Here is a 12,629-nt window from a genome sequence, read left to right as displayed (position 1 = left end):
TTCCTGCACTCGATGGCCAAGGCAAGTTCTCGTTAGTGACACAGGAGGGAAGTTATGTTCCTCGATTCCTGAATGCCCCGAGGAAACAGCAGCTCTGCTGCAACAGGTCTCCCAGTGTTATTGCTGGCAACGTTACTTGGCAGCCGCCTTCATCCCACAGCTCCGGGGCACTGGGAAGCTCCTCAGCTACTGGGATTTTTACAAACACACGGGGGATCAAACCAAAGAGGAAAATAATCCAGTTTTAGGCTCCCGTATCTCAAAGAAGCCAGAGACAGGCAGGGCTGGGCAAGAGACCGCTCTCGCAGTGTACCTGGGACACGGTACACGTACGGTGACAGATGGGGAAAGGAGATTGCAGAGAGGGGATAAGCAGAGGCAGCCGCAGCGCTGTCACCGGGACCAGCCTTGCCAGCATCCAACAGCCTCTGCTCCGTGGCCGCGGTGCCACTCACCACAGCAGGAACTCGGGGGAGTAATCGAAGCGGAACATGTTGTCGTCGTCCTCCACGTAGTTCTCATTCAGGAGCGTGTACAGCTCCTTCAGCTACAGCAGGAGAGACCAAGCAGGTCAAGAGAGTTATTCAGCCATCACACACCCCAGCTGCCCTCAGACTGGACCCTGAGCGCTTTTTGTGTGGCCACAATAATGGGAGCCACGTGCAACCATGTCCCTGCTACAGGCACGTCCCCCTGAACTTGAACTGGTGCCCCTACGGAGCAGGGCAAACAGCAGGACACAGAGACAAGTCCTGCTGCCCTTGGGTCATCTCCCAGGGAGGTGGGTAACGGTCTGGAGGGTCTTCCTAAGGGAAAACTCCTGGGTACAGGCATCCTTAGGCTTAAAGAGCATGTGGAGAAGACCCTGTTCACCCTCATGAAGAAATCAGGCCAGCATGGGATGGATGAGAGATAACTAACTGCACAATGGGGGAAGTTGGACCCATCTAACTCCAAGGAGATGGTGCGACCACTGAGCTGGAGAGTCGCTTGGTGTGGCAAGAGACGTAATGCCCTCCCAACACACATGTGCCGAGCTGCCTGTACTCACCACGCCTCTGTCCCCGAGGTCCAGGGCGTCCCAGGTGAAGCCCTGAGGCAAGGTGTATGGCTCCTGACGGATATTGTCTTTGTCTGGCTCAACGGGCCCGTGAGTGTTGACCACTTCTCCTGTAAGAGAGAGCGGGGAGCCATGAAGGTACTCTCTGCTGTTTGGGGCTATGTCTCCACGACACCTCGATCTGGTGACCAATGCACCCCACTTTCCCAGCATCATCTCCCACCCCAAGTTGCTGTCACGGGCAGCCAGGGATGACCATTTCATCCCCTCGGTTTGGGACGTGCCACGTGTTCAATGGGACATAGGGGCAGAGAACCAAAGCTCCTCTTTCAGGAAAAGCCAATCAGGCAGCCGAGAGGAGGAGACCAAACCCATCAGAGCTTCAGAGCTACATCCTCCAGGTCCACACACGATGCCTTATCCCCATCCCCACAGTCCCAGCCTTGGCCAGCACTTTCCCATGGGCCGCTCCATGGGATAGCAGCTCTCTCCCGGCCAGCTCCGGCCCCTGCCATTTGGCAAGTGCCAGGGTTTCCCTCCCACCGCGCTTAAAAGAAGAGCTGCAGTGAACAAGACAACTTTTGTTGAAAAAACACTGACTCCTAAAGTCCCCGATTCAGCCAAGAGATGTTGGTTCAAGCACCGGCTTTCTCAGGGATGACAACACAGCGGCATCGCTTGAGTGCTGCCAAGAGAAGCAAGCTGTACTAATTAGGAATTTCCTTAAAAAGGGATTGAAAAGGTTTCCAGGCAATGGGGAGGTGAAGAAAAGCCCAGAGCGAGAAATGCCCCCATCACACCCACCCAGGGCGGCTTCCAGAAATGCTCACCCCTGGCCGTCCTCCCTGTTCCGAGCAGGTGCAGAACCACTCTGAAATCCAAAAATCCCACAGCACTTTTGTTACCCGACCCTAAATAGCCTGGTGTACGAATCGCTGTGTGCCAGAGCGTGCCCCTGAGCAAGGACCAGGGGAGACGCTGAGACCCAGGAGTGGCCAGAGCACAGCCAGCAACTTGGTGTACGGAGGAGTGGGCTGGTTTGTGCCACTCCTTCCCCAGAAGGCACCTTCCACCACTCCACCAGAGTTTACCCGAGCAGAAATGATCTTTGCCACATCCAGGATCCTCCGGGAAAAAGGGCAATTGCAAGATCAGGCCTTCCTGTCTCATGTAACCCCGTGCCATCTCACTGTGGTTTTCCCAGCACAAAGTTGAGTCCATTGCTCCCAGCAAACAGTCTTTGAGGGCAACGGAAGCCTGAGACGGGTGCTGACAACACAAAAAGGGACTCAAGCATGGTGTTTCACAGAACCACAGCATGGTTTGGTTTGGAAGGGACGTTAAAGCCCACCCAGTCCCACCCCCTGCCCTGGGCAGGGACACCTCCCACCAGACCAGGTTGCTCCAAGCCCCCTCCAACCTGGCCTTGAACCCCTCCAGGGATGGGGCAGCCACAGCTTCTCTGGGCAACCTGGGCCAGGCTCTCACCACCCTCACAGCAGAAAACTTCTTCCCCACATCTCATCTCCATCTCCCCTCTGTCAGGGTAAAACTCTTCCCCCTCGTCTCATTGCTCCCCTCCCTGATCCAGAGTCCCTCCCCAGCTTTCCTGGAGCCCCTTGAGGGACTGGAGGGGGCTCTAAGGTCTCCCTGGAGCCTTCTCTTCTCCAGCTGAACCCCCCCAACTCTCTCAGCCTGTCCTCACAGCAGAGGGGCTCCAGCCCTTGCATCATCTCCATGGCCTCCTCTGGCCCTGCTCCAACAGGTGCACGTCCTTCTGATGTTGGTGACTCCAGCGTTGGACACAGGACTCCAGTACTTGTTTGCAGCAAGAGGGGCTGGACACAACCCCATGGAGGAAACTGCCAAAGAGCAGCCAACTCGAAGCCATGACAAGCTTCGGGTAAATCTAGAAACTATGGCCTTGGACTCATTCCCTAGTTCTCCTGAGCTCTGCATGGACTTTGCTGGGGGATGCAGGGGTGGACAGACTAAGCGAAGCAATCCCAGGCACCCCAGGAGCGTTGCAGGTTTGCTCCAATTAGGTCGGGAATGAGCGTCTTCCAGCCAGGCAGCTCTGCGGCAGCACGCTCCTCTTCCTTTCGGATCTGCTCAGCTGCCAAGCGCTCCTGCCAAGCTGAGGAACACCTCGGTGCTGACAGCAGATCGCTTCTGACGCAGGCTGACAGCGTCAAGAGCAAACTGGAGAAAGGGCCGGAGCAAGGACTGGGAAGCCCAAGGACCTGCCTATGCCGGAGGCTGGTGTGAGCCCAGCAAACTGACGACACGGCAGCTCAGCATATGGACCTATTTTCCCCAGAGGCTCCCATCACTGCCTGGCCCCGTCTCACCCTGAGGTACCTTCCCCACCAAGGACCCCTTGCTGGGAAGCTCCAGCCCCCTGAAACGGGAGAGCTGGTTGGCTCCAGGTCCCCTAGGACTTGGCAGGAGAAAGGCTGGCAATGCCCCACACGAAACTTGGGCACAGAGGGCTGGGGAGACCCAATTCAACAGCTAAAGACTGAGATTAAGGGATGCCCAAATGTAGGAGGCATCAAATCAGATGTCTGAAATGGCTCCTCGTCCCTCTCAACCTTCCCCAGCCACCTGCACGGCTCTACAGTGGCAGGGCTGGCCGCTCAGACTGTGACGCTGAATGGTGGACAAGTGTCATCAATGCCTTTGAAGCCCAGATAGGCCATCCAGGGACTCGCTGGGCAGAGACCAGCTTCTCTGGGCTTATTTGAGCAGCCTGGGGACCACAAGACTTCCCCCAAGGAGAACAAAATGGTGAGGGGCTGTACGTACCTAGTTTGGGCACTGGCTGCGTGTCCCAGAACTGGTAGCTCCTCTTGCTGGCTTCCTCCATGGTTTTGGCAGGGCCCTGACCTACAGAGAAGAGCTCGATGGCTTTTTGAATCTCCTGGATCCTCTCAGCGGGTAAAGAATTCATCTAAGGGGAGAAAAGGAGGATGGAAAGACAAAAATGAGTAAGCTGAGCCCCCAGGTCTGCATTTCAACTCATAAGGGGAACCTAGAGCTGACCCTGCCAGGAAGGGGTGAGCAGGGAGAAGAATCGCTTCCCAGCCTACATCCTCTCGTAACCCTCTATGGGATGGATGAACCCTTTTAGCAGACACCTGCTGACATCTAGACCTGGTTTGTAGGCACTCCTGGGTCGAAGGGGATAGATGAAGTGCCTTAAAATGCTTGAAGCTTCAGTCAAGGAGGGTGCTGTGAGCCCCAGGTGCAAACCTCCCTGCCTCACCTTGGCTAACACCCACGCAGAGACACCCTGGGTCAACCCACACCCAGCGCCTGGCCTTTCTGCGGTGGCTTTTCTCTCTCTCACTGCTTCAGCCTCTTCCATCTAAGCTGGATCCGTATCTGCAAACTGCAGCTTCCCGAGGACTCCCTGCGCACTGCGGACCAGGACAAGGCGAAGAGGCTGAGTCAAGATGAAGGACACTTTCCTCCTCCTCCTCCCCAGGCAGACCTCGGCAGGGCAGGCAGCTCTGCGCTGAATTCACAACCCCAGCCCCTCCCTGATTCCCGCTGAAGTTAGTTTGAACCACTCAAAGCCCCAATTTAACGCTCTGCACAGTCAGAAGGGCAAAGTATTAGAAATATTTGGATGGGAACTGGGCATCGGACAGAAACAGCCTCTGTCGATGTGCAGATCTGTGTGTGTGTCCTGCTACAGAGCCCCAGGGGACAAGAGGGGCGACTGCCAGCACTGGGAGGGACAAACCTCGCGTGTCCCACGCTCCTTCACAAAGCATCAGCTGCCTGGCAGGACCGGGCAAAGCTGAGAGGGGCAAAACAGACCCTGCTCTGACCCGACTGCTGTTCTTATGTTAATTAAGCAAAAAAATCAACAACATCAGATGTTGTCCAAGAAGCAGGAGGTGGCATTGGTTGTGCCGGCTGCGGGCAGGAGAGGAAGCTGGCAGGAGGCAGCGCGGTGGTTCCCTGCCTGCGAGGAGGCAGCTGGTGTCTGGAAAGAATAACTCGGAGGCGCCAGTCTGACCCTTTCACCCAGCACTGGGACCGGCTGGGAGATCCAGCCAAGGACCGCGCTTACCCTGGAGCACTCCGCAAACACCTCCCGCAGCATCGGAAATTCCCACGCACGGAGCCAGGCGGGGAAATTACTCTAAACCTTAAGTTTTTTGAGCAGCCAAGTGCCTAAAACCAGGACTGGGAGACTCTTTCCTTGCCCTAAGCTACATCGGAGAGGTTCAGGATGGGGCTGTGACTGTGGGAAGGGGTCGGTCACCTTCGACGACTGGTCCTGAGCCTGGTCGGGCTGGTCTCCCCCTTTCTCTTTCTTCCGTTTTGGTTTCTTTTTCTTCTTTTTGGCTCCACTGTCGTTTGCTGGACTCAAGCCACTGGGGAACAAAAGAAACATCATTGGAGCCTTTCTTTTACCAAAGAGCATTTATAGGGTTTCTGAAGCTCACTAAAGAAATTAAATTACAAGCTCTCTGCTCCGAATCCAAGTTTCCAGGAGGAGGAATACCCAGTGCACAGGGGGTGCAGCCACGTGTCCTCTCCCCAGCAACCCTCCCAGAAGGGAGCTCCCAAAAGGAGACCAGTGCCAACATCTCCCACCCCATGGGTTTGCTCAGCGATGGGGAGCAAGCCCTGCACTGCAGGTGACCTTCTCTTTGCTGTCACATCACCCCGCTCAGCCCCACGTACCCAAATCCACCCTGAGGAGTGATGAGGATGCCCAGCTTAGGCTTTTTCCTCCTCTCTGAGCCCAAGGAGGGACATGGGAGCAGCAAACACTGGTCTGGTCCAGCCTTGGAGATAAGGCACCACCAGCAAGTCCAGGCACCACGGAGGTGCTGGTGGCCAAGGACACTGCGCCAAACGTCACCCCACCTGCAGAGGTGATGATCTAGGGAGATGGGTGGCTGTTAGATTGGCAAATTATTATATTGTTATTGTGGAGCTGGAAAATAGAGACTGAGCAGCGAATCCCTTTGGGAGCACAGGGCGGGAAGTGCCAGGGCATCGCTCCCCCTGCCAGGGATGCGGGGCAACCCTGGACACTTGGATGACGATCATCCCAAAGCAGATGCGGGTGTGAAACCCCACGCTGAGCCCAGCCTCGCCGATGGGCAAGTCTGTCCGGGACCCGATGTCAAAACACAGGAGAGGTGCCTGCCACCTGCATGGCATGTGTGATCTCACCCCTGCGTGAGACACCCCAGTGTGGGACGGGCAACGGTAACGCAGAGCTGGGGCACCCCAAGCCGGGATCCTCCCTGACAATGGTCCCCAAAATCAGGTTACAGCCTCTGAGAGGGTCACGACTCAGGTGGAAATTCAACCTTGGAGATGGCTGGAGTCGGACCAAGCAGAGGGATGAGGGGATGAGAGGGGGACAGCAGGCCAGGGACGCTTTGCCAGAAGCCAACACGCACGAGCGGTCTTCTGCAAAGCTCTGTCCTGTCCCCATCAACGGCACAGAGTTTGTTTTGCAGTAAAACCACAGCATCTCTCCTCTTCTGTTTTCACTGAGGACAAAAACCCACCTCTGGCTCGACAGGGAGAGGATGGAGCCATGGAGAATCCCAGGTGGGAGCTGCGCTTGGCATCAAGCGGCGTCTCCACAGCACCTACAACCACCACAAAGCCCACCACTGGCCAGCACCATTGCCCTCACCGGCGTGGTTCTGGCTGGAAACCAGTATGAGCTCTGTGGGACTGGGTCTGCTCCACCTGCCCCAGAGACCCCCATCAGCCCAGATGCCATGGGACATGTCCGGATGCCATGGGATGCGTCCCTGCTCTCCTGCACCCGGGGACCTCATCCTCTTCTTTTCCCAAATCTCAGCTCGGGGATCCAAACCAATATGTATTATTTACTCTACGATATAGAGGCATCTCCTTCCTTGCACCCCAAAACAATTTCTGCTTTCACAGAGGGGACAACCACACGGCTCTGATCTGCCCAGAGGCAGAGGGTGAACCAAAAGCACCATCCAGCCTGGAACACCACCCCCCCCACGAGTGCCGCTTACTCCTGGACCAGCTTAATGTCCTTACCAACCACAAGATAGCAGTAAAAAGGGTGGAGCAAGGAAAGAAGAAACACGCTGGAAAATATGTTGGAGCAGCATCCAACTATTTATTTCAGCAAGGCCAGGGAAAGGAGGGAGCCGGGAGGGGGATAAGGTTTAAAAAAAAAAATAAAAATCCCTGGGCTGAGCAGCGAGTTTTGAAACCAGGGAAAAGTGGACTGAGAAATGTTTTTTTGAGGGATGCCTGCGGACGGGGAGGCCACTGATGCTCAGGGTGCAGAAACCCAAGGTGACGGGCAGCCCTCACCCTGCGGAGCAGAGACGTCTGGTTTGCAGGACACGGAGCAGCTGAGCCGGGGAAGGTTTTCCTCCAGATAAAACCCAAACAGCAGCGGGGACTTCTGTTTAGGAAAACAATTCCCGTGTATCAGCAGAGCCCCAAGTGAAACCCCAGGAGATGGCAAGTGTTTGCTCACGGCAAACAAGCTCCGCAAAAGGGGGGTTCAGTGAGAAGCCCCCCCTCTTCTCCAAGAGCAGAGAGAAGAGCAGTCACAAAGCCATCAGCATCCCTTGGGAGGGATGCCTCACCTTTCCTCCCACCCCCGGGAAAGGGCTTTACCTCCACGCGGGGAGACGCAAGCTCTGACACGACAGCAAAAGTAATTACGGCAAAGCGGTGCTGACACTGCTATTGATTTTGGTGACAAATGTGCGATGGGTTGGGTTTGGTTTTTTTTTTAACTCCTTGCAGCAGAGCACGAGAGAGACCTGGCAGGTCCCCAACCAGCCGGGATGGCCACACTGAGGTCCTGGGATGAGCCAAACCACCCACCGCAGAGCTGCAATAAACGCACCCGACTGATTTCTTACCAATTTTAACACCGCAAAGTGACGGCACGAAGCGGGGGGTTCGCGAGCACGTGCGAGGGCAGACTCCGGAACCCGCCCCTTCTGAAGGAGCCGGACACGTTTTCCCAGGTCACCTCCAAGTTGGGATGCCGCAGGTGTCAGATGCAACAAATAAAATCCTCCCAGCCCCTGCATATTCAGTCGGCGTCGCTTTGCTTCATAAATCAGAGCTGCCAACTCCCAGCTTGCCGCTAATGAGTTCAGCCCAACCAATATCGCTGCAGCCCCACAACTGGCTCCCAGGAAAAAGCGCTGAGAAAAATCCTCCCTGATTTATGAGCAAAGCCGTCGTGACCTGGAAGAAATCAGGGTGGCGTAAGGTGGGACAAGGTTTTGCATTCCCAGGTGCCGTGACATGGGGAGGGGCCCTGCTCCAGCTGGGAGATGAAAACCAACCCGGCAAAGGAGCCACCAGCACAGAGGAAAATGTTGGAAAAACCCAAGGTTCAACTCGTTACAACTTGGGAAGCAACAATTATAGGTATTTTCTGTTTTAAAGTCCATTTAGGAAAACAAATATCATCTTCTTTATGCTCCAGTGTAGCTGCAGCCCCTTAGACGCTCCCCAAATTAACAGCAGTGTCCTACCAGTGTCCTGGGACGAGCTGCCACCGTCCCAAATCCCAGCTACTGCAGCTGATGTGACCCACGTCGCTGCGAGGGCTGAAGGGGTGTCACCCCTCGGAAGGGTTAACTGCCAGCCCAGCTCCTGTCCCACAGCCCACGGCCTTCCCCGCTGCGCTTACGCCTTTTTTCCTCCCGTATCTCCCTTCCAGCCCGAGCTGCTTCGAGAGATAAAGGAGGTGGAGGAGGGCGCGTTGGCTGCTCTATGCGGAACGTCTTCCGATTACCCGCAGGACCACAACGGCCCATTTTCTGACCAAGGAAAACACTTTTGCCTTCTCCCAGAAAGCCATCGCCGCCGTCACGGCCATTACCTATCGTTGCACCCCCCGGTCCCCGCTACCAGATGGCTCCTCGAGTTGGAGGGAAAGGAGCCCCCATTAACCGCCGCGCAGAAAATAACACCCATAACCTGAGCGATCTCGAAAACGGACTTTTGGAAGCACTTAAATAAACCACCTGGGCTTGTTTGAGGCAAGACGCGCTCAGAGTGACTGTCCTCCACCAGCTCAGCCCCTCTGGAGGCTGGAAAACACTAGACACATCCAGTAACAAACTGGTGCTTGGCACAGAGTTGACTATCACTTGGACCCGTGCACGATCCCGCTGTATTCCCAGATGCGAGAGCTCTATTTTTGCGAGGTGAGGAAGCACAAGGGAGGACAACTCCGGCTGCCGATGGCTCCCTGCGGCTGCTGGGCTCCCGAAGCCTGGTGGGAAGCTCTGGGTTGGCACAGGGGGATTTCGACAGCAGGGACAGGCACTATTCCCTGCAGCGTACACGTTGTGGCGATCAAAAAGCATCTGTCATTACACAAATCAAAATGCCACGCCTGGGCTCACAGACCATCTCACACCTAAGGTAGCAAATGGTACCAAAAGCTGCTGGTTCTTCCTCAAAATCCAAACTGGGAACACAGACTGGGACAAGGGTTGGTGTGGTTTGCAATTCCCCCACCGCACGGCCTGGCTTCCTCACCTGAAAGGTGTCAGATGAGAAATAATACATCCCTGCTCTGTATTTAGGTGCTGGAAAATCCTTCTGCCAAACCTGGGGCTAATCGGGCGCGGTACTTAGGTTGTAATCTCATTAGGGGCCGGAGCGAGGAGGGAGGCTCTGCAGATGGCGGAGCACAGGTCCCAAAGCAGAGCGTGACGTTACAGGGCTCGGTATAACACCTACACCTAACTGTGTGTGTTAGAGCTCGGCGGTTGTCCCAGGAACATCCTCTCGCGGTGTAAGCGCAGGCAGGGATCACCCAACCCGCTGTTGCACCAAGAAAAGCCCCTTTGTTATCAAAGCCCCCATTCAGCAACAACCCAGGTCGTGTCACAGGACCCTCCCCAAACTTTTCCCCCCCAAAATCGCTTCCCTGGCTGGTTTTGCCAACAACGGACCCGTTTCACGGGACTGGGACACTGGAATCCCTGGTTTCGCCTCTGCCGCTTGCTGCCTGCAAACCGACAAATCCCACGGGGCTCACAGCAGCTCCAGAGAGCGGAGCCCGTGCCGGTGGCTCTGCCTTCCCTGTATCTTTTATCTACAATGGGAATAAACCCTCTGCAGACACCGGAGACACCACAGAAGCCCTCTCCGCACAAAGGAAATCGCGACAAATACGAAAGTGTGATTTTTTTGCTCTAGGAAATCAGCTCGGATGGCAGCAGCGGAGAGCGGGGCAGCCACTTCCCAGTGCTGACACAGGACGAAGGCAGAGGAAACTCAATTCCTCTTTCCTGTCCTTAAAAGGAAAGGAAGTATTGCTCTCACTAAGCAATATTTTGATGTTTTAAATCTCAGAGCCAAGATCCAGTGACTCTCAACAGGCGCTGGGCAGAGGCAGGACTCCGAGCATCGCTCTGCAAACCCCAGCGGCTCCAAGCACTTCCCCTGCCCCATTTCTGGGGACAGGGTTCAGTTGGGGTGACCAGAAATGCTCCCGGCATAACGCGACGGTACAAAATCAACAGAATCGATGCGTATCGAAAAGAAAATCACCATCTTTCCTACTACCTGGTCTTTTCTCTCCTAGGTGGATCCCCCACTAGATTTTGGAGGGCACAGGAGATTTGCCAGAGCTCCAAAGCTTCCCTGGCTCACGCTCGTTATCACTCTACCCGTCAGCCACACTTTTAACATTACTCCCTGGGCGACCCGAATTCTCTAAGTATATTTATTACAGGACAGTAATATATCTGTCCTGTATATAAGCATATTTATTCCCAGGCTGCCCAGTCAGCTTGTTGCGCTTCTGTGCTCGCCCAAGTCAGGGCAGGTAACTGCATTTAAACTCCTGGGGGCTGCAGAAGGTGCGATGTCCACACTAGGATACGCAGAGGGCTCACCAACACACCTTTTCCTGGCAAAGGGCTGGCTGAGCCGCTGGGCTGGGAAATAACGGTGATTAAGCACCGTGTCTCCTCTCTGCTTGGTTCTGGTTTCCACAAACCTAATCATGTCAGAGGGAAAGAAAAGAAAAATCTCTCCAAGCACGGCTAAACCTATTAAACTGAGACACGGTGCCACACCCGGGAGGCAAATAAAATATAAACAGGCATCTGTGCTGTCATAGAAAAAGCCTCTGTGATATTTCTTGCGTGACCTTTTATTCACTTCACTCAGCAGACAGGCGGGATTGCCTACGGAGAGCTGCCGACGGAGGGAGAAAAGCTCTTCAAGCCGACGGTCTCTGTGTCGCAGGGCTGGGCAAGCGGGAAAAGGAGCCTGGCGAGGCTCCGGTGTGCAAAGCACAAGGCACAAAACCTCTGGAAACCTCTGGAAACACATGATGTTCCCATGCGCTGCCGCATGCAAAGCCAGCAGGAACGAGGATAAAGCCTCTCCTGCAAACCACAGGCATGGCCAGGCAGCTCTGTGCGTCGTTAATTAAGGCAGCGAGTAACGCGAGTACTACGTTAGGGATTTTAGATCTTTCCTACCTAGATAAGGTCCTGCTCCGCGGCGTGCGCTCGCTCCCAGCCTAATTGTTGCTATTTCACCATCTCAGACCTCTGGACACCACGCTCCTCCAAACCACAAGTCAACATCAGCTGAGCTTTGCAAAACCCTGGGCTGGGTTTAGGATAACAACAGGATGGGTGTACAGAAGCCTGGGCTTCTTCCAGGGCGCAGCGACCGCCGTGGAAGGCCACAGGCTCCAGGGAGCAGGATAACGCTCCCAACCTTGCCACCACCCTGGGTGCCACCGCGGTCCTGGAGATGCCAGGAGGAGGATGGGGCTTGTGCTGGAGAACAGGGAGAACGTGGGGAGACACACCCTAAGGCATGGACAAGAAGAGTTGCGAATTGGGCTCATTTCTGCCAAAAAAAGGCACTCGCGGCCCCTTTCTAGATGTCCCGCGGACATCCCGCAGGCCGTCACCCATCCACGCAACGAACGGCCCGACCCTGCTTAGCTTCGGAACACGCTCCGACGACAGGCGTGAATGGGAGCCCAGAGGGCCCGTCCCCTCCCGCCAGACTGACGGGCCTCTCGCCCAATCGCAGCGCGGGATGCTGCCCGGCGGCCAATCAGCGCGCCGGCGGGGCGGGGTGCCGCGCACTTCCCGGCCTCTGCCCGCCTCAATGGGCCCGGTCACCGCCGCGGGGGCGGCCCTGGCCGCCGCTCACCCCCTGTGGGAGCCGCGCTCCGCCTCGTTCTCGCAGTCGCTGCAGTGCTCGTGGTCGTTCTCCTCCGCCGGCGGCCGCGGAGGCCTCGCCGGCGGCCGCCTCACTGCTGTCTCACCGTCCTCCGCCATCTTGAAACGGGGCCTCGGCGCCTGCCGCACCCCCTCAACAAAGCGCGCCGCGATTGGGCGGCGGCTCGCGGGGCATGCCGGGACCGGTAGTCTGCGCGGGAGTGTGGGGGCCGTGCCGTGCCCGGGGCCCAGCCTACGGTTCCCGTTGGCCCCTGTAGGCGCCGCGGGGGTGGGAGGGCTCTCTCACACCGGGGCAGCTGCGCAGGGCCGCCCGCCGTAGCGGGGAGCGGCGGCCCAGCCCC

General features: G+C 56.3%; 1 protein-coding gene across 1 annotated transcript in view; it reads right to left on the bottom strand.

The window, feature by feature from the left end:
* The window catches only part of NMT1 (N-myristoyltransferase 1), a 19,618-nt gene extending 6,989 nt beyond the window's left edge, over positions 1-12,629 (bottom strand). Inside the window, exons 1-5 of the mRNA XM_074163023.1 lie at positions 12,260-12,629; positions 5,340-5,451; positions 3,869-4,013; positions 1,052-1,170; positions 456-547 (exon numbers count right to left, since the gene is read on the bottom strand). Coding sequence (XP_074019124.1) covers positions 456-547; positions 1,052-1,170; positions 3,869-4,013; positions 5,340-5,451; positions 12,260-12,387 — 596 coding nt within the window. The 5' untranslated portion in view covers positions 12,388-12,629. The remainder of the gene's footprint in view (positions 1-455; positions 548-1,051; positions 1,171-3,868; positions 4,014-5,339; positions 5,452-12,259) is intronic.

This window comes from Numenius arquata, chromosome 23 (genome assembly GCF_964106895.1).
Source record: "Numenius arquata chromosome 23, bNumArq3.hap1.1, whole genome shotgun sequence".
Classification (NCBI taxonomy): Eukaryota; Metazoa; Chordata; class Aves; order Charadriiformes; family Scolopacidae; genus Numenius; species Numenius arquata.
Note: the sequence above shows the minus strand (reverse complement) of the source record. Positions and strands in the feature narration are given on the sequence as shown.